Source organism: Oncorhynchus tshawytscha, linkage group LG19 (assembly GCF_018296145.1).
Source record: "Oncorhynchus tshawytscha isolate Ot180627B linkage group LG19, Otsh_v2.0, whole genome shotgun sequence".
In the NCBI taxonomy this organism is placed as follows: Eukaryota; Metazoa; Chordata; class Actinopteri; order Salmoniformes; family Salmonidae; genus Oncorhynchus; species Oncorhynchus tshawytscha.
The window spans coordinates 38,324,088-38,346,238 of NC_056447.1; the positions used below are offsets into that span (position 1 = coordinate 38,324,088).

General features: G+C 41.7%; 1 protein-coding gene across 2 annotated transcripts in view; it reads left to right on the forward strand.

The window, feature by feature from the left end:
• The window catches only part of arntl2 (aryl hydrocarbon receptor nuclear translocator-like 2), a 32,164-nt gene extending 10,336 nt beyond the window's left edge, over positions 1–21,828 (forward strand). Inside the window, exons 2-16 of one of the 2 annotated variants that reach the window (XM_024379787.2) lie at positions 6,547–6,673; positions 7,132–7,185; positions 7,296–7,337; positions 11,911–12,068; positions 12,453–12,625; positions 14,368–14,485; positions 15,172–15,321; positions 15,657–15,906; positions 16,251–16,357; positions 16,819–16,969; positions 17,123–17,193; positions 17,301–17,415; positions 18,559–18,649; positions 18,734–18,845; positions 19,120–21,828. In XM_024379787.2, the coding sequence (XP_024235555.1) occupies positions 6,547–6,673; positions 7,132–7,185; positions 7,296–7,337; positions 11,911–12,068; positions 12,453–12,625; positions 14,368–14,485; positions 15,172–15,321; positions 15,657–15,906; positions 16,251–16,357; positions 16,819–16,969; positions 17,123–17,193; positions 17,301–17,415; positions 18,559–18,649; positions 18,734–18,845; positions 19,120–19,277 (1,877 nt within the window). In that variant the 3' untranslated portion in view covers positions 19,278–21,828. The remainder of the gene's footprint in view (positions 1–6,546; positions 6,674–7,131; positions 7,186–7,295; positions 7,338–11,910; positions 12,069–12,452; positions 12,626–14,367; positions 14,486–15,171; positions 15,322–15,656; positions 15,907–16,250; positions 16,358–16,818; positions 16,970–17,122; positions 17,194–17,300; positions 17,416–18,558; positions 18,650–18,733; positions 18,846–19,119) is intronic. The other variant, XM_024379788.2, reaches the window with a different exon arrangement.
• The last annotated feature ends 323 nt before the right edge of the window (positions 21,829–22,151 follow it).

A 22,151-nucleotide genomic window follows, 5' to 3' on the forward strand; every position in this document is an offset into this window, starting at 1 on the left:
AGCAGCAGCACGGCCAGGTAGACTGGGGACAGCAAGGAGTCATCGTGCTGAGGCATGGTCGTAGGGCTCAGGTCCTCCGAGAGATAGAGGATTAGAGAAAGCATACTTAAATTCACACAGGACACCGGATAAGACAGGATAAATACTCCAGATATAACAAACTGACCTTAGCCCCCCGACACAAACTACTGCAGCATAAATACTGGAGGCTGAGACCGGAGGGAATAGGAGACACTGTGGCCCCACCCACTTTGCCAAAACACAGCCCCCACACCACTAGACGGATATCTTCAACACCAACTTACCATCCTGAGATAAGGCCGAGTATAGCCCACAAAGATCTCCACCACGGCACAACCCAAGGGGGAGCGCCAACCCAGTCTCCTCTGAACAGTTGATGTTGAGATGTGTCTTACTTGAACTCTGTGAAGCATTTATTTGGGCTGCAGTCTGAGGTGCAGATAAGTTCATTAGAGTTATCCTCTGTAGCAGAGAACTCTGGATCCTCATGAGGCAGTGTCATCATAGCGCTTGATGGTTTTTGCGACTGCTCTTGAAGAAACTGTCAAAATTCTTGATTTTCCGCATTGAGTGACCTTCATGTCTTAAAGTAATGATGGACTGTTGTTTCTCTTTGCTTATTTGAGCTGTTCTTGCCATAATATGGACTTGGTCTTTTAACAAAATATACCACCCCTACCTTCTCACAACACAAATGATTGGCTCAAACACATTAAGATGGGGGGAAAAATCCACAACCTCACTTTTATCAAGGCACACCTGTTAATTTAAATGCATTCCAGGTGACTACCTCATGAGAGAATTGAGAGAATGCCAAGAGTGTGCAAAGCTGTCATCAAGGCTACTTCGAATATTCTCAAATATAAAATATATTTTGTTTTAACACTTTTTTGGGGTTACTTCCTGATTCCATATGTGTTATTTCATAGTTTTGATGTCTTCATTATTAATCTAGAATGTAGAAAATAGTACAAATAAAGAAAAACCCTTGAATGAGTAGGTGTGTCCGAACTTTTGACTGGTAGTGTGTGTGTATTTCAACCTCGTGTTATCAATGCGCAGAGACGTCATTGAGTGTTTCCAGCATAGTGCTCAGCTGCGCACTCTCGTTTGTTATTTTTGATTAAAACAACCAATATTTGTTAAATATAAATACCAATATGTTTTTTTGCATGGATTCCGCGATGTGGATAACATTTAACAGCTGAGACCGCCATTTCTTGTCCTGGAGTCCCGCTTAACTGACAGGTTGAGGTCTGCTTGACAGAGCCGCTAAGCTGCTAGCTATCACTAACAAAGTTAGTCCAAGATGAGTCTTACACTGTAGCCCTCTTTGTCTGGAGAAGTTAATGAACGGTTCCAGGGCTGCAGGAGCTGCATCTACTGCACTTTTTTTTCGTGACAAAATGGATCACTCAGAGTTCCAATGCGGCAATTCTTTGCATGCCAAGGATTATAGGCTTGTGACGTCTTCCTTGATCACGCAAGTCGCCAGCCTACATAAAGACATTCAACAAGCACAGCACTTACCCAAATGGCTGATTGGATGAGAGAGAATTATGATTTGGTGGGCTGTTTTGTTAGACTATAGTGCGGCTTTTTACATTATCGATCATAGTTGAATGCTGGAAAATGTGTGTTATGGCTTTACATGCCCTGCTTTATTGTGGATAAAGAGTTACCTTGTCTAACAGACCACAGTGTGTTCTTTAATGGAAGGCACTCCAACATAATCCAAGTAGAACCAGGAATTCCTCAGGGTAGCTGTCTAGGCCCCTTACTTTTTTCAATCTTTACTAACCGCATGCGACTGGCCTTGAGTAAAGCCAGTATGGCTATGTATGCGGATGACTCAACACTATACACGTCAGCTACTACAGCGACAGAAATGACTGCAACACTTAACAAATATTTGCATTTAGTTTTAGAATGGGTGGCAAGGAATAATTTGTCCTAAGTATTTCTAAAACTAAAAGCATTGTATTTGAGACAAACCATTCACTAAGCCCTAAACCTCAACTAAATCTTGTAAAAAAAATGTGGAAATTGAGGAAATTAAGGTGACTAAACTGCTTGGAGTAACCCTGGATTGTAAACGGTCATGGTCAAAACATATTGATACAACAGTAGCTGAAATTGGGAGAAGTCTGTTGATAATAAAGCGCTGCTCTACCTTAACAGCACTATCAACAAGGCAGGTCCTACAGGCCCCAGTTGGACTACTGGTCAGTCATGTGATCAGGTGCCACAAAGAGGGACATTCAAGGGCCAGCACGACTGGCCCTCGGCTGGATGTGCACAGAGAGCTAACATTAATAATATGCATGTCAATCTCTCCTGGCTCAAAGTGTAGGAGAGATTTGATTTCATCACTACTTGAATTTGTGGGAGGTATTGACATGTTGAAATCATCGAGCTCTCTATTTTAAATGACTAGCACATAGCTTAGACACACATGCATACCCCACAAGACATACCACCGGAGGTCTCTTCACAGTCCCCAAGTGTGGAACAGACTAAGGAAGGTGCACTGTACTACATAGAGCCATGACTACATGGAACTCTATTCTCCATTATGTGACTGACGCAAGCAGTAGAATCAGATTGTAAAAATCAGTCAAAAATGCACCTTATTGAACAGCAGGGACTGAAGCAACACAAACATGCATACACACACGGATTATGTGTTGTAGATGTGTGGTTGTGGAGTAGGGGCCTGAGGGCACACACTTAGTGTGTTGTGAAATCTGTTATGAGATGTAATGTTTTTCATTTTGCCAGATCCCAGGAAAAGTAGCTGCTGCCTTATTTGGAAGAGTAGTTTTCAGACTGTTTTGGTGGTAAGGCATTTTGGCCTGTCTGGTGACATCACTAGGCGTTAAATGACCTTTTTGACATTTTAATAATTTAGCAGATGCTCTTATCCAGAGTGACTTACAGGAGCTATTAGGGTTAAGTGTCGTTCTCAAGGGCACATCGACAGATTTTTCACCTAGTCTGCTCATGGATTCGAACCAGCAACTTTTCAGTTACTGGCCCAAAATCCAGAAACTTCCAAGTGATTCCATACATTGAAACTAGTTCAGTGGAGTTTGCTCACTCCCCCTTGTCCTCTCAATGGAGTGCTGTACTGAAAAGGCTGACAAAATTAGTCACGTGACTCGTGACGTTGCTGGATGCGGGCCTCCCTCTACTCTCTTGCCAGTAAATTCATGATTCAGAAATCTGCAAAGTGTGGAAAAATTAGTTGTTGTATTGAAAGTTTATGGCCAAATGAGCTATTTTTGTCAAAAGTACTATCCGTTTTGAGTCGGAAATTGTGTACTTTTCCACCTAAAACATTTGTGATTATTTTATGTAGCGGACTGCCATATGGGTAACAACTGCGCATGTGCGCTCATAGGGGGAATCCCTGCCGCATAGACTGCACATTATGCCTTTATTCACAAATGCAGGTTTTGTTCAGCGGAGAAGTGAAGACAATGTTCCACATTAGTATTTATTTGAGCCTGAGTATTCGGACGAAGAATTTAGGCAAATTGAGCTTCAGATGGCCGCTGCCACTCTTGCCACCAAAGCCATAAGTTAGCCGTAGCTGGACCACAGCCTTTTCCCTTGATTTCCTGTATAATATACAGCCGGGACCGAACACCAACTTGCTCTTGCTGCCATCTCTTTTTCCACTTTGTGTAAATAACTTTACCTGTGATATGCCTAATTCAAAAAACTTTAATCTGTTTCATCAAGCTCCATATAAGGGCATATTGTGACATTTCTACTAGCAGTCTGCCCCACAAGGGCACACATGCAGCAGTTGGGCTACATAAAATAACAGCCTGGTCTCATAGACTAGATCTAACTTATTACATGTATATCCGGGTTACTGAAATTAGTATGAAATGTTACGTTCGGTATGGTTACGTACCCAAAGGTAGCACGTTTGAATCTCATCCCTCCCCTTAGGAGGATAATGACATTGACCCTACTTCTAAAATGGTTTGAGATTTGAGAACACATTTGGAGTGGCAATCAATACAGTTACATATCAGGATAATATTTTTTACAATATCGCAATATTTTTGTGCTTGTTTGCTGTACCTGCAACCACCGCAGCTGTTTGACAATTCTCCCGAAGCATTAGAATCCCGTGTTAGTGGACATGATTGTCTCTCAACTCTGTTTTGGAATATGATGACTTTATGACCAGAATTATCCAACTTTTTTGTCAATGGAATAAATGTTTCTGACTAAAATCGATGCCACATAGATTGTTTTCTAACAGAGAAGTAGTTTTTTTGTGTTCAGTTTCCCTTTTAAATTAAACTCTTTATGGAAAAAATATTGATACAGTGAATACAGTGGAGCCTGGGATTAGTGCATCCCTTGATAAAGATGAGCATGCTTCAGTTTGGCTGGCAGCTACCCAAAAAACGAGAAAAAAGCGGCAATAGTAACATTTGTCTATTTTGAGACGCTGTAGCCTGTATACACTTCTTCAAAGTAGTTATAATTCATCTAAGATAACTCAAGAAATCTGTCATCAATTTTTATGTTTTGCCGAAGAGCTCTTAGTCTCGCAATTTTACCTCTAAGACATTTGGTGCAGTCTTTCTCAATTAAAAACTGTGCATGAAAATGAGTCATCTCTCATTGAATGACAACAAAGACTTTATTGAAGAATCCCTACTATTGACCAATCACGACAAAGGGCCGTGGACTTCTGCCCCGAACTTCAGCTTGCCTCCAGAAAATAATGTGTGCCCGAACAGCCAAAAAAACCTCAACAAAGTCCAAAAGCCGAAAATCCCTCGCCCTCAAAGACATCACAAAATGTTGTCATAATATATGCATATATTGCGAAGCATGCAGATGCATTTAAGGTCAACAGCATCATGAACTTTACCAAGCCCCAGGACATTTTAGCCAAAAACCTGGTTGCTTCTGCCAGGAAGCTAAAACTGGGCCGCAATTGAATCTTCCATCAAGACAAGAACCCCAAGCACACATCAAAATCCACAAAAATGGTTAAATGACCACAAAATCTCAGTCTCCGGACCTGAACCTCATTAAAAACCTGTGGTTTGAGTAGAAGAGGACAGTCCATAAGCACAGGAAGGATATCAAGGATCTGGAAAGATAAATTAAGGTGAAATAAAAATAAATACATCTGGAAAGATTTTGTATAGAGGAATGTTCTAAGATCCCTCCCGATGTGTTCTCCAATCTTATAAAACATTTTAGATTGTCATTATCCTTGCAGGAGGAAGGTGCTGGATTATTGATCCAATCATTTTGACCCATCTTTTTATATTATTTACTTGTTAAACAATTTCTTTCTCTGAGCAATTGTATTAGTATAATTGTAAATTGTATTAGTACAATTGTATCAGTATTTTTTTGTTGAGGTAACAGCGCCTTGGTATTCCCATCCCAACCTGGTCTCAGAGAATTTAGTCTTATTCTGTATGTAAATCTAAGATTACCCATTTAGAATGATATGTTATGAATTACAATTAGTATTAAATGTTAGGTATTTGAAAAACGTACAATATGTCATGAAATTTCCAAATGTACTATATGTTACGAATTTCATATAAGTGGCTAACATTAGCTATCTTGCTAAAGTTAGCTTGGCTAACTTATCCCTGCCTCCTACAACTGAATGTCCTTCCTCCTGTGTGACATCATAACCTACTTCTCATGTGAGTGAGCCCTGGACAGTAGGTTATGTGAGTGCAGGAAACTGATTCAGGACGAGCATGAGTTTGTGAATGAACGCGATGGAGGGGTGCGTGTTGCCTAAACATTGTCCCTTATCCAAAGGCTGGCAATCCCTCTACAGATCTTCAGTGGCGAGAGCAGAATTAAACATCAGATCTGGTAATGGGGTTATTTGGGTCTGTGTAACAGGCACTGTGTAATAGATAGGGGACAGGAGTTACGCTTGGCCTATCCTGCGTTATATTCCCCTTGCCTGGACCTGTCATGACCAGACACACGTGCACACTCACGCCCAGTGAGCAGGTTAGGGTCCGGTCTTTTACATTTGTCGTTTAGCAGACTCTTATCCAGAGCAACATGGAGTTAGTGCATTTATCTTAAGGGAGCTAGGTGAGCCAACCACATATCACAGTTATAGTAAGTAAAACCATTCCTCAATAAAACAACTATCAGCAAAGTCGGTGCTAGTGAGGAAAGACAGATGGGAGTGTTAGCGCAAGAAAGGCACAGCTGTTTCTTCCCCCCACGTCAGAGTGTTTTATATAGCCCGTTGCCAAACATCCTCTTAAATAGGCTACAACAAGCCTAAATAAAATTAAAATATACTGCTAGTACTAAGATATACCATACATCTGTTGGCAAATTCACTTTTTTTGGGGTTAGTTTTGATCGAAAATGTAGGACTGTCCATTTCCAGCCTGGATGACCAACACAGTTGTTCACCTACTGTTCTTAGGATCGTTTACTCAGATCTTTAATCCATTGTTAATGGATAGTGTGTGTGTGTGTGTGTGTTGTTTGTAGGGGATGTGTTGGTGGAGGAAAACCAAAGCCATTCTGTCTCTCTGCCCAGCTTGATGACCCCCACCTCAGCCGCTGGCATGACCTCAGGAATGGAACTGCCCCGGAAACGCAAGGGAAGCATGGACATGTAAGTGTGTGTGATTTAAAAAATATGTATCTGTGCCATTATCACATCCATCTCTTACAAGATTATTGGACACTATTTTCATTTAGTAAATACAATTACAGTACAAAATTGTAACAAATTGGTTAGTGTGTGGTGTTTGTGCTTTGTGCCTGCTTGCATCCGTTTTTTCCCCCCTGGTGGTTTGATACCTCTCACTGTTTTGGATTTGCTGTGTGTGTGTGTCTGTGCATGTGGGTGTTTGAGTGAGAGACATGAGAACAAACCAGTAAAAGCACAGCGCCCTTCATTATCGAAGCATCGTGCAAACAACATGTTAACAGCATGTCCAGAGTCTAGACTGAAGTCAGGAGGACTTATGTTTGGTATCAGCCAGGCTAACTAGGCAGTGCAATTGGCTTTTTAAAACAGCAGATGTAATTGGTTTTGAGTTTAAATATAAGCATGCACTTTGTTCCCAGGGAAATCAAATCAGCCTCCAATCTGGTTGCAGATATGAAAGATGAAGAAGACCGGTACTGTTCAACGACTCTCAGGGCTCTGAGCGCTTTATTCAACACACACTATTAATTCACTAGACTGTAGATGTGATTTAATTTTAATATACTCTGTATCTCTCTTACAGATCTGAAGGGGAGGACTCTCAGGCTAAAATCAAATGCTTCAGGTATCTGGGTTACTCATTGACCACAAACTGGCAACTTTTTTGGTGTTATGTGAGTTTAAGTAAGGGAAGCATATAACCTCTATGTAATTATCATGTAATAGGCTAGTAAATGCATGCAGTTATGGATGGATAATAAAATATGACTATACGGGTGAAATACAGTATATCCAAAAACTTGGTGAATGACCTACAACCAAGGTTTACAGTGCCTTCAGAAATGATTCTCACCCCTTGACTTTTCCACGTTTTACAGCCTGAATTTAAAATGTATTAAATTGAGATTTGTTGTCACTGGCCTACACACAGTACCCCATAATGTCAAAGTGGAACTATGTTTTCACATTTGATTTACTAATTAATTAAACATTTCAATCTGAAATGTCTTGAGGGAGTGAGCATTCAACCCCTTTGCGTAAAGCTGAGTCAGTAAATATTCAACCCCTTTGCTTACAGCTGCAGTATGTAACTTTTTGGGTGATGCGACCAAATTCAATTAGAAATGTGAGTTATAGATCTTACATTCTCATTGAAATAAAGTCTAAGAAGCGTTATATTTGTTCTATGTCCGCTATTTCTATGCTTCCCATTCTTGAGTTTCGTTTTGGTTATTTTACTTTCGGTTTTGTACACCAGCTTCCTAACAGCTGAAAAAACAATATTTTTGGTTATGGAAAATATTGTACAATGACACTCTATTATACTTGCTTCTTTTGTCTCAAACTCAAATTAGCCAAACTATTTGAATTTTAGCAACCTGGAAATGGCGGAGCGATTTCTGCATAGTGCACATTTTGAACAAGTCACATAAGTTGCATGGACTCACTCTGTGTGCAATAATAGAGTTAAACGTGATTTTTGAATGACTACCTAATCTCTGTACTCAACACACATGATTATCTGTAAGGTCCCTCGGTCAAGCAGTGAATTTCAAACACATATTCAACCACAAAGACCAGGGAGGTTTTCCTATTTTTTAAATTTCACCTTCATTTAACCAGGTAGGCAAGTCGAGAACAAGTTCTCATTAACAATGGCTACCTGGCCAAGATAAAGCAAAGCAGTTCGACACATACAACAACACATAGTTACACATGGAGTAAAACAAACATACAGTCAATAATACAGTAGAAATATAAGTCTATATACAATGTGAGCAAGTGAGGTGAGAAGGGCGGTAAAGGCAAAAAAGGCCATGGTGGCGAAGTAAATACAATATAGCAAGTAAAACACTGGAATGGTTGATTTGCAGTGGAAGAATGTGAAAAGTAGAGAGAAATAATGGGGTGCAAAGGAGCAAAATAAATAAATAAATAAATACAGTAGGGAAAGAGGTAGTTGTTTGGGCTAAATTATAGATGGGCTATGTACAGGTGCAGTAATCTGTGAGCTGCTCTGACAGCTGGTGCTTAAAGCTAGTGAGGGAGATAAGTGTTTCCAGTTTCAGAGATTTTTGTAGTTTGTTCCAGTCATTGGCAGCAGAGAACTGGAAGGAGACGCGGCCAAAGGAAGAATTGGTTTTGGGGGTGACTAGAGAGATATACCTGCTGGAGACCGTGCTACAGGTGGGTGCTGCTATGGTGACCAGCGAGCTGAGATAAGGGGCGACTTTACCTAGCAGGGTCTAGTAGATGACCTGGAGCCAGTGGGTTTGGCGACGAGTATGAAGCGAGGGCCAGCCAACGAGAGCGTACAGATCGCAGTGGTGGGTAGTATGAGGGGCTGGCACTGTGATGGACTGCATCCAATTGATTGAATAGGGCATTGGAGGCTATTTTGTAAATGACATCGTCGAGGATTGGTAGGATGGTCAGTTTTACAAGGGTATGTTTGGCAGCATGAGTGAAGGATGCTTTGTTGCAAAATAGGAAGCAAATTCTAGATTTAACTTTTGGATTGGAGATGTTTGATGTGAGTCTGGAAGGAGAGTTTACAGTCTAACCAGACACCTAGGTATTTGTAGTTGTCCACATATTCTAAGTCCGAGCCTTCCAGAGTAGTGCTGTTGGACAGGCGGGCAGGTGCTGGCAGCGATCGGTTGAAGAGCATGCATCTAGTATTACTTGTATTTAATAGCAATTGGAGGCAACAGAAGGATAGTTGTATGGCATTGAAGCTCACCTGGGGGGTTGTTAACACCGTGTCCAAAGAAGGGACAGATGTATACAGAATGGTGTCGTCTGCGTAGAGGTGGATCAGAGACTCACCAGCAGCAAGAGCGACATCATTGATGTATACAGTGCCTTGGTAGATTTTTTAAAAACTACACTTTGGATGGTTTATCAATACACCCAGTCACTACAAAGATACAGGCTCCCTTCCTAAGTCAGTTATCTGAGAGGAAGGACACCGTTAAGGGATTTCACCATGAGGCCAATAGTGACTTTAAGACTGTTTGAGTTTAATGGCTGTGATGGGAAAAAACTGAGAACGGATCAACATTCAAATCAAACTTTATTTGTCACATGTGCCGAATACAAGTGTAGACCTTACAGTGAAATGCTTACTTACAAGCCCTTAACCAACAGTGCAGTTCAAGAAAGAGCTAAGAAAATATTTACCAAATAAACTAAAGTAAAAAGTAACTACAGCCCGGTCGATGTTAATGGGGACCTGTTCGGCCCAACTTTTCCTGTAGTCTACGATCAGCTCCTTTGTCTTGCTCACATTGAGGGAGAGGTTGTTGTCCTGGCACCACACTGCCAGGTCTCTGACCCGCCTCCCTATAGGCGGTCTCATCGTTGTCAGTGATCAGGCCTACCACTGTTGTGTCATCAGCAAACTTAATGATGGTGTTGGGAGTCGTGCTTGGCCATGCAGTCGTGGTTGAACAGGGAGTACAGGAGGGGACTAAGTATACACCCCTGAGGGGCCCCAGTGTTGAGGATCAGCGTGACAAACGTGTTGTTGACTACCCTTACCACCTTGGGGCAGCCCATCAGGATGTCCATGGATCCAGTTGCAGAGGGGGGTGTTTAGTCCCAGGATCCTGAGATTAGTGATGCGCTTCGTGGGCACTATGGTGTTAAACGCTGAGGTGTCGTCAATGAACAGCATTCTCACATATGTGTTCCTTTTGTCCAGGTGGGACAAGGCAGTGTGGAGTGCAATAGAGATTGCTTCATCTGTGGATCTGTTGGTACGGTATGCGAATTGGAGTTGTTCTAGGGTATCTGGGAGGATGCTGTAGATGTGAGCCATGACCAGCCTTACAAAGCACTCCATGGCAACCGACGTGAGTGCCACGGGGCAGTAATCATTTAGGCAGGTTACCTTCGCGTCCTTGGGCACAGGGACTATGGTGGTCTGCTTGGAATATGTAGGTATTACAGACTCAGTCAGGGAGAGGTTGAAAATGTCAGTGAAGACACTTACCAGTTGTTCCGTGCATGCTTTGAGTACACGTCCTGGTAATCCGTCTGGCCCCGTGGCTTTGTGAATGTTGACCTGTTTAAATGTCTTGCTCACATCGGCTGCCAAGAGCGTTATCACAGTCGTCCAGATCAGCTGGTGCTCCCATGCATGCTTCATTGTTGCTTGCCTCTGAGCCTACAAGGCATTTTAGCTCATCGGGTAGGCTCGCGTCACTGGGCAGCTCGCTTCTGGGTTTCCCATTGTAGTTACTCCAAAATATTAACTTAATTGACAGAGTGAAAAGGAAGTCTGTACAGAATAAATATATTCCAAAACATGAATCCTGTTTGCAACAAGGCACTAAAGTAATACTGCAAATAATGAGGCAAAGCAATTAACTTTTTCTCCTGAATAGAAAGCGTTATGTTTGAGGCAAATACTTCACATTATGGAGTACCACACTCTACATTTTCAAGCATAGTGGTGGCTGCATCATGTTATGGGTATGCTTGTAATCATAAAGGACTGGGGAATTTTTAACGATAAAAAAACAAACAGAATGGCGCCTAAACAGTCAATCCTAGAGGAAAACCTGCTTGTCTGCTTTCCATCAGGCACTGGGAGATTAAGTCACCTTTCAGCAGGACAATAACGTAAAACACAGAAGTTGCTTACTAGGAAGATGGTGAATGTTCCTGAGTGGCCGAGGTTACAGTTTTGACTTAAATTTACTTGAAAATCTATGGCAAAACCTGAAAATGGTTGTCTAGCAATGATCAACAACCAATTTGACAGAACTTGAATAATTTTGGAAAGAATAATTGGAGAATGTTGCAGGTGTGGATAGATCTTAGACTTACCCAGATAGACTCACAGCTGTAATCGCTGCCAAAGGTGCTTCTACAAAGTATTTACTCAGGTGTGAATACTTATGTAAAATCCGATATTTCGTTTTCAATACATTTGCAAAAATGTCTTCACCTTGTCATTATGGGGTATTGTGTGTAGATGGGAGTGAGAAAAACATCTATTTAATCCCATTTCAATTCAGACTAACACAACAAAATGTGGAATAAGTCAAGGGGTATGAATAATGTAAGTGGATAATTTTAGGTTGAATTTTGAGAACACAATCCCATAAAGCCAGACCAAGAAGTAGGGAGGTGTCATGAGAGAATGGGTTCACCGCATCTGGTGTCATTGTGTGTCCATCTCTCTCCAGGGAGCCTCACAGCCAGATCGAGAAGCGGCGCCGGGACAAGATGAACAATCTGATCGACGAGCTGTCAGCCATGATTCCCACCTGTAACCCCATGTCCCGCAAGTTGGACAAACTCACCGTGCTCAGGATGGCTGTGCAGCACCTCAAATCCCTCAAAGGTAGCCTACTGTACAGTTGGTTGGCCTGCTCACCCACTTAATACTTTACAAATATGAGGTAGACTTAAGTAATGTGAGTTAATCCTGTACTAATACAAGGTAATACTTTATTTATACTAATACTTTCTTAGGAGACATGGTGATAGCTTAACCACCAACTGTCACCTTGTCTTAGATGGTTTCGGGTAATTTTAAGTCGCAAATTGTTAAGTATATTGTACATTAACTGTAAAACGGATATTATTTTTATGAAGAAAAGCCCAAGTATATTTTTTACTTCTTTGGCAATGGCTCATAAATATCACCCACATTAATATATTGCTTCAATGCCACTTGACAGAAACAACAAATCCTCGTCCTCTGACTGCTGTTATACTTACCCAGGTTCCACCTGTTCCTTTGCTGAAGCCAATTATAAGCCTTCATTCCTCCCTGATGACGAGCTCAAACACCTCATTCTCAAGGCTGCAGACGGGTTCCTGTTCGTAGTGGGTTGTGATCGCGGAAAAATAGTCTTTGTCTCAGAGTCCATCAACAAGACACTGAATTACAGCCAGGTGAGAAATCTCACCACTACACACTTTATTAACATTTTCAAATGATTCACACACAGTTTCTGTTACAGAATAATAGTTCTGATGTTCTTTGATAGCAAGTTTTAGATTGCATTGGAACAACGTTAGGTTAGGATTTACTTTGACTACATATCCATAATTCATTTATTACTTATATAAGCGTTTCATTAATGTGTTAGAACAGGTCCCAACCGCATTATGTAAGGGAAAATCAATGAACGACCTGGAAGATATGTTGGAGTGGAACTGATCTTCCATGGAGTTGCATTATTTTTCAGAGAATACACAGAGCCCTGAGTTAATTACATTATAGCCATGGTATAAAAGTGATAAACACATTTGCTGGTAGACATGTGTTCAATATCCACTGAAGTAGCTAGATAGCTACAGTAGTTGCCGTGGTAACCAAACAGACGTGATAGTTTAGCTAACCAAGCCATCAGTCGTAGTTTGCCATTATGGGAATCAAATTCAACAATGCCCCCCAAAAATAAAATTAGACTTTTGCTTTCAAAAGCAGCTCAAACATGGAACATGTCAAATAGCCATTGTATTCTGCTGTGCAGATATACTGTGCATTATAGGAAATTATGCACGCTCTAGAATGCACTTCAAATCAATCAGAAACAAGTATTCACTAATGCCAGGGTATAGTGAAGGTTCATGAAATATATCTATAGCGCATTCGTGTCATGCAATGCAATAGGTCATATTTATGTATCTTAATAGATGCATCATTGCAATGACAGCATATTGTCATCATTATGGCTGTTCTCAAAAGTGTGATTTTATCATACCAGTGTTGGTGAATATGCCCAAAGTTTAAACCCCCGTTTTGAGAATGATGATGATGATATACAGCCTGAACTAGCCCCATTTCCCCCACCAGCTGGTATCGGCCTGTGACATACCAGAGTGGCAAACCGCGCAGTTAATTACCATGAAGTGCTGAACTTTAAACGCTTTATGAATGGGAAAATAGATTTGACTTTACATTGACTGCATGGAATTCATAAATGCAGTGCATTCGGAAAGTATTCAGACCTATTGACTTTTTCCACGTTTTGTTAAGTTACAGCCTTATTCTAAACTGAATGTCCTTGAGTGACCCAGCCATAGCCTGGACTTGAACCTGATCAAACATTTCTGGAGAGACCTGAAAATAAAAACCTGTTTTTGCTTTGTCATTATGTGTAGATTGAAGAGGGGGAAACACTATTTAATCCATTTTAGATGAAGGCTGCAACAAAATGTGGAAAACGGCCAGGGGTATGAATACTTTCCAAATTAACTTTAGATCCTTCGTGTGTGTTTATAGACCAGTATGACCAAGTTAATTGTGATGTGGAGGAGGGCTGTCAATGAAGTATGAAAGCGTTATGACCCTCAACTACACTATTTAATCTGTAAAATGTACCCTGAGGGTTCAACCCTGTAGGGATCTTCATGCACCATTGACCTCAGTGAGAGGAAGAAGGTAAGTCACAGACTTATACCGGCCAGTGGGGGAAATGGGGCTGGTACAGGCTATATATCGGCATCATTTTCAGAACGTGGTTTGTCCTTTTGGCATATTCACCTAGACTGGTAATGCGGTTAGGGCCTGTTATAACACATTCATGAAATGCTTAAAGATATCTAATGAATGTGTTATGGAGATGTAGTCAATGTAAGTCGTTACTTATTATCAGCAAGTGGAGTTGATTGGTTGTTTTTGTTTACAGACGGAACTGATTGGACAGAGTCTCTTTGACTACATTCACCCAAAGGACATGGGGAAAGTAAAGGAGCAGCTCTCAGCTTCTGAGTTATATCCCCGCGAAAGACTAATAGATGCCAAAAGTAAGTATGTGTGACCCTCAGCTGTGTGCGGGGACAGGGTGTGAAAAGTAAGTTGTGTGTGTGTTTTCCATAAGGAAAATGTTGACCACAGCAATGCTGAAATGACACCGTGGTAGGAGGTTGGGTAGTTTCCATAAAAAAGTAGAGCAGTGTTACACCCTAACACATTGGGGTCCTTCCCCCAGGAAGTGAGGCAGCAGCCAGTGAAGGAAAGCTCTCAGGAGTGGAGATTAACTTGGCCCATACCATGGAGCATACTGCATTGTGTGAGTGGGTCAGTGGGATGATTGTCTGAGGAGTGGGCAGGACCTTTTGGACTCAAGTTGTAAAGCAGTGTCGTACTCATGCCTGACAGTTGTAGTGGAAAACATCAATTTCGGAGAATATCGTTTTGACATAGAAAATAACTGTATTGTTACTTGCAATGATGAGTAGTCTCAGCTGATCTATCGTGTGTGTGTGTGTGTCTACACTATGTTCTGCTAACTGTATGTCATTCTAGACAAGAGCGTCTGCTAAATTACAAGAAATGTACAAATGTAAATGTGAGGGGAATTGCGTTGGCATTGTGTGTGAGTGTGACTGAATCTCCACTGTGTGTCTGAGTGTGTGCGCGTCCGCATGCCTGTGTGTTACTCACTCTACTGTGTGTATGCCTCTGTCTAATCAGCCTTTCTTCTCCCCAGCGGGCCTGCAGGTCCAGGCTGACCTCCCGGTCGGAGCAGCTCGGCTGTGTCCGGGGGCGCGACGCTCCTTCTTCTGCCGCATGAAGTACCACAAGATCTCAGTCAAACAGGAGGACAAGGAATTCCAGTCCAGCACATCGAAAAAGAAAGGTAGGGGGAAAATCTGTCCCCATTTTATAAAGTATGGTCTTCATAAATGTAATGGACATATGGAACCTGTCTATATAACATTGAGAGAATATTCTCCCCTCTTTAATGTGGATTGGTGTGAAGGAAAATAGTTTCCCATCTTTTCCTTAAAAGTTTGTGTGTTTGTATAAGGCAGGACTGCCCTTTTCTTTCATAATAAAACATAAAATGAAATGTATTCTCTGGATTGGAGTAGCTGCTAAACAATGAATGTAAATGTGTTCATTAAGATTTAACTGTAATGGAAAAACAAATGGATGTAAAATGTCTACCTGTCGTGCTGTTCCCCCATGTAGAGTCTGAGAAGTACTGCACTGTCCACTGCACAGGCTACATTCGCAGCTGGCCCACCAGTCAGCTGGGGGAGGAGGGGGGTGAGGGGGAGACTGACAAGGACAGCTCCCACTTCAGCTGCCTGGTGGCCGTGGGCCGTGTCCACCTCCACGCCACCTCTCTTGTCAACGGGGCCAACGAGGTCCTGGTCAAAGCAACTGAGTTCGTCACGCGCTATGCCATGGATGGCAAGTTCACCTTCGTCGACCAACGGTGATTGTTTTCCTCTCTTTTTGATTTAATGTTTAGGTTCTTATTACACTCAATGGGAAGGGGCTCAAAGTTCTTCCTCTTGGTCTCCAAGCACTGGGTGGCAAATAAAGTATAATGAAAACTGGATAATGTAATTATCCCATGACAGTGTGGATGTGGTGTCTCTAGAGAGTCTGGGTCACTGACTCATATCACTCAGACTCGAGTTGCCTTTAATTGAAGAACAGCACAAATTTGTGCACATCAGACTGCCCTCTTCATAACCACATTGGTTCTTCTGAAGAAGTAATGAATTGAAATCATGTGATTACTAACAATATGTTCTACACCTCTACTCCTTACAGAGCCACCACTGTCCTAGGATACTTACCCCAGGAGCTGCTTGGAACGTCATGCTACGAATACTTCCATCAAGATGACTTGCCACATTTAGCAGAACGACATGGAAAAGGTAGGATCTCGTTGGTTCAGCCAGTGGTTGGTTGCCAAACTAGTTTATGCTGTCGCTTGCACCATGCCTTTCCTGTTACCAACCCGAGAGACAAGAAACATTCAAAGTCTTCCCTAGAATTCCTAGAATGTGGAATCAAATCATAACCCAGGAGCAAAGAGCCAGAGGCTAGCCACAACCCACCAGTAGGGCCTCAAACCACTACATGGGAGAAACGGTCCTACTTTTGAGCCATGTTGCTACCCAACTTCAATGTTTTTTCCTAGTTTCAGAATTGCCCCCCCAAAAAATCCCCCCCATTGTTTCTATCCGGTATTCCCCTGAAATGGTAATCAAAAATGAAAAAGAAAAACATTCCTACTTGCAGCTTTCATGCTATTATTACTCTTGTTCTAACCATACCTAGATGTTAAATGGAATAAAGAATATCTAACTTAACCTTTCACACCTTTTCCTTTCAGTGCTGCGGAGTAAAGAGAAAATAGAGACACATTGCTACAAATTCAAAACGAAACATGGCTCTTTTGTCACACTACAAAGTCGGATGTTTAGTTTCATAAATCCCTGGACCAAAGAAGTAGAATACATAGTGTCAACCAATACTGTCATGTCGTAAGTACAAATCTTTTCCTTTTCCTCCTTAGGATCGTCAATGATCTTTCTGTACTGTCGTTGTAGCTTTGTGACACTGTGTAATTCAACCTTTTTTCTCAAAACTCTTTCCCAAAACGGTTCTCATGTGTCCACATTCTCTCACGTCTTCAGCAGTGACCACAGTCCAACAGACAGATCTGGGGACAAAGCAGAACCGTCAAGTAATTCCAAGGCTTCAGAAGGTTAGTTGAGATGTCAACTTGAAAAAGCTGACAATTGGTGTTATATAAGCATTGAGGTCTATAGCTAAATAGACCTAACCTGCGGCTAATGAATGTTTTCCTCCTAGACGATGGCAATAAGTCTCTTCCCATCATCCCGGGGATCTCCAGTGCTTCCAGTACCATGATCTATGCAGGGAGCATCGGGACCCAGATCGCTAATGAGCTGCTGGACTACAACAGGTGGGTGATGGGGTGTGGTAGCCTATCAGTGAAGATGGACATGTGGCAGAGAAATGGGGTGGTTGTGTGTGTGTGTGTGTGTGTGTGTGTGTGTGTGTGTGTGTGTGTGTGTGTGCGCGCGCGCATTACCAGTCAAAAGTTTTGGTTGTGCGAAGGGTGGCTACTTTGAAAAATCGAAATATGTTGTGATTTGGTTAACACCTTTTTGGTTACTACATGATTCCATTTGTGTTATTTCATAGTTTTGATGTCTTCACTATTCTACATTGTAGAAAATAGTCCAAATAAAGAATAACCCTGGAAAGACCAGGTGTCTCAACTTTTTACTGGTACTGTCATTTATTTATATGTTTATTATTATTATTAGTGGATAATAATGTCATTGGATGCCCATCAACTTGTGAATGAGGAATAGCAGCCTGTGAAGGAATAGCTATAGAACTGGGTTGTGTTCAGTGGGGGGGTGTATGCTTCCCTCTCATTTGGGGAATCGTGTCAGCTCTGCTAAGACATTTCTATCTGTAACGTTCAGTGGGGGGGTGGGGGGTGTATGCTTCCCTGTCTCATTTGGGGAATCGTGTCAGCTCTGCTAAGACATTTCTATCTGCAACGTTCAACACTTGAGAAGTTGTAGGTGTGAAAGGCGCACAAGTTTGGACCAGCGCCTGGAGATGTCAAAATATATTCTTATTTATTTTACCTTTAAGGCAAGTCAGTTCAAGAACAAATTCTTATTTTCAATGACGGCCTAGGGGCAGAACGACAGATTTGTTCCGTGTCAGCTCGGGGGTTTGAACTTGCAACCTTCTGGTTACTAGTCCAACGCTCTAACCACGAGGCTACCCTGCCGCCCCAATTTACATCACTATGAATTAGGTATGCTGTTCAAGCTATGCTTGAATTTTTACATTTTTATTTAATTTAGCCTTTATTTAACTAGGCAAGTCAGTTAAGAACAAATTCTTATTTTCAATGACGGTCTAGGAACAGTGGGTTTACTGCCTGTTCAGAATGTGCTCAATGATATTGTTGGTACCTCACTGGATATATTCTGTTTGGCATTGTCACTGTACCAAAGCAGTAAACAAGCTCAGAAATGCCTGAGGTGTGATTGTTGTGATCAGTTTGATCTGTCTGTTTTAGGATGAACTCGTCCCCATCCAGCGGTAATGTCAGCCCCTTCACTGTGCTGAAGGACAAGTCTCCTCTGCAACTTACACTGTCCAGCAGCAGCGTAAGTCTCTGTGTGAGCCTGTGTGTGTGTGTTCATGTATGTATTACTTTAGTAACTTTTTCCCCCCTGTCTTTCCCCCCTGAGGTGCCAAATGGAGAGGTGGCAGACCTAGAGATGCCAGGGAAGTCCAGTTCAGAGGAAGGAGAACAACAAGAACTCAAAAGACCACAATTCCCTGCAGGAGAATCACTCATGGGTACATCATCACATCTCATCCCTTTAGCCCATTACAGTCTTGACTAGTTTAGGATTGGTCCTTTGTGATACCGAACAGAGTTTTTGATGATGGTACTCTTCTCGCTGAAGATCCATTGTTCAGTCGTAGATTATGTGGTTCTGTGACTGGTTTGTAGTCCTCTTTCACGCCCCCTCTCTCTCTTCCTTGCTCTCTTTCTCTGCCTCACACTCTTTCTGACTCTTTTTTTTTCTGACCATCTTTCGCTCTCTCTTCCCTCTCTCTGCTCCCCCAGTGGAAACTTCCCAGCTGGATATGGAGAATATGATGGACCCTGGCCTGGGAGGCCTTAGTAATGACGAGGCGGCCATGGCAGTGATTATGAGCCTGCTGGAGACCGACGCCGATCTGGGCGAGGCCGTGGTCATGGATGAGATCAACTGGTCCCTCTGAACTGGTCCCTCTTTGTCTCATCTCTACTGAAACTCTCCACGTCTCACTAAAATTGACTGCACTGATCTCTCTGAAACTTGCCACAGCTCACTGAAATTCTAAGCCTCTCTGAAATCCCCCCGGCTCTCTGAAAACACTACAGCTCTCAATAACTTGACCCAAACACAGCATTTCCCTCAGTACAGTTTTCTCTATCACCAGGTATCGTCTCCTTTTTTAAAACATATTTTATTTATTTATTAGTTGTTTTTCCACATAAGCTGTGTAATCTTCAGGTGGCTGTTTACATTTTTTTTGAAGACAATGGGATCGATTGGCGATAAGGGACAACAGCTCTCCACCACTTTCAGTGGGAGGAAGAGAAGACTGAGGCTGTGCCTACAAAGCCTTTCAGGTGGCCATTTTGACTATTCTTGGTGGCTAATTGTCCGTATCTGCTTTCTTCAGACCTACAGATCATGTTCCCCTGCTCAGACGTTGCATATGTCTACCAATTATTCTGTGCCAAGTCATTGACTGTGTCATCGACTGACAGATTGCTATAACATATATGATGTGGTTAGCTGATACGTAAAATACCTATCCAGGGGTTGTAAGATCTGGCATGCATCAGCTACGCCTGGGCAGAGGAACGCGCCCACAGTCTCTCCCCATCTCTGGAGTGGCCTTAGGAGGCGTGGTCTATTTGAGCAGCAGCCTTTTTGTGCCCCCACGTGTCACATCCTATAAGACTATGGCTGAATCCCAAATCACTCCCTTCACCCCTTGACCCTCCAGTTAAGCTTTCACGCTTGCCTCCGCCATATGCACAAGTGTCCCAAAGCAGAGGGAGTGAAAATTGTCATAGGTGTGGGGGCTAATTAGACAGCCAAGCAAACAAGGCTGCGGGCTTTAGAGCGAAGTGCTATCCCGACACGCTCCGCGATATGTTTTGAGTTTGCGCAAATATTTTTATTTGAATATACAAGTATTTGAATATTGGAATGCATTTGGCAATACACTTGGAAGGTATTGGCATGTATTTGAAAATAACCAGTATTTATGCAAATATTTAAATACTCCCATGCTTTTGAACCCAGGTCTGTTTGGTCCTAGGTTTATTTTAAATAATATATTTGGAAGTAACTATTTGAAAATACTTATGCTTAAATAGTAGGCTATTTTATAGGAAATCATTTGAAAATACTTCTAATAGAAGTAGTTGATTCGGCACCACATTATTTTAAAATACTTAAATACACAGGTCTGGTTGACATTGACATTGAGAGTCACTGATAGTCCGCTATCAATGTGCCACTTAGAGATTTTCCCACCATCAGAGTAACTGGGCGTGTCACGGCCTAACCACCAACTCTCTGGCACACAGGATTTTTGACCGACGTGTGAAGACCTGGTATGGATAAATGCCACATTCACCCACCATCTTGACACATTCTTAAAAACTGAAATGGAGGTTTAAGGGAATAGACTTAAATTATATTATTAAAATAGAGATGTATCAAATAGCTTATATCAAAATGTACAGTTTATAAATGATCTCTGAATCAGGGATCACTCAGGGAGCAACAGGACAGAAACCACCCCTCATTCCTCCATTTCATGTTTATTCAAGCTTTTATACTTTTTTTATCACTTGTAGCAGTATTTTATTTCTCAGGCTATATATCACACACCTATAGTACGTGGGAGTACAGACATTGGTATTGTTGTAAAGTGATTTGTTTTCTTTTTACAACGTTTTTCGGCTTTATGACGCCCATGCTTTGACTTAATTTCATGTGTCATAATGCACTGATAGACAACAGTCTTATATGGCTCATTCAGGAGGTGCTACTTCAGAGGTAAACCGAGTAGTTTGTGGTGTGTGGATTCTTTAAGGGACTACTATGCAGAGTGAACATTCCAGAACATCTATATAGATCTCTGTCTCTCGCTTATTATTCAAACCAGGGGTTGTAACCATAATTATTTTCGTTACATTCCACTGTTCCGCCCAGCAAAATAAAGTTCTGAAGCGGTTCAAAACCCCTAAAAAATAATGGTTTATATCATTCCTTTCTCTTCCTTTTTAAACCTCTTTAGCTCAACATTAAATTACTTCACCAATCAGTGTGGATAGAGCAGCTTGCTATGGAGTGGGCAAGCTGTAATAGATGTTTACATGCATTGGACAGACATGTGTAGGGCACAAGATGTGACTGAAATTTTGCAGGTGGGGAGGGAGCGAGCAATAGAGGGTGGATGAGGCTTGGCTTGAAGCGCTGGGCATTTTGTTATTACATGCATTATCTGAATTAGGATCACAGCATTATACTTGCGGAGGAGCAGATTCAATGAAGGAACTTTGAACGTCTTTGAACTTCCAAGAGTTGGCTTAACTTTGGACCAGAAGCTTTGTGTGTGTGTGCAGAGCGTCACCAGAATTTAAATAAAAACACATTTGACCTTTTTGTAGTTAATAAAGCCAACTTGAAACATGATAAGTATAGTATCCTTAACTAGTATTGTGTACGTTTTATCCATTCTTAAATAAAAAAATCTATCTCTCTAATTTTGGAATAATCACACTGTCAGCAGGCCACCACACCCTACATACTCAATAGAGTACATGCCATATACACACTCGAATACGACCCCCACTACCTGTCTGTGTCTATGTTTTGGAGGGCGAGAGATAGGTAGCCTACACACACTGGGAAACATTTTCAGCTGGCAGGCAGACACTGGAATAAGTTTCTGAGGGACAGAGTGAGGGCTTTGCATAGGCACTTTTTTTTTTTTTTTTAGGGGGGATACTGGGGGAAAAAATGCCCTGAATGTAAAATAACAAATTAACCAGTTTTTTTTGTGATCAAATTTGTTTTGCTATTGGTA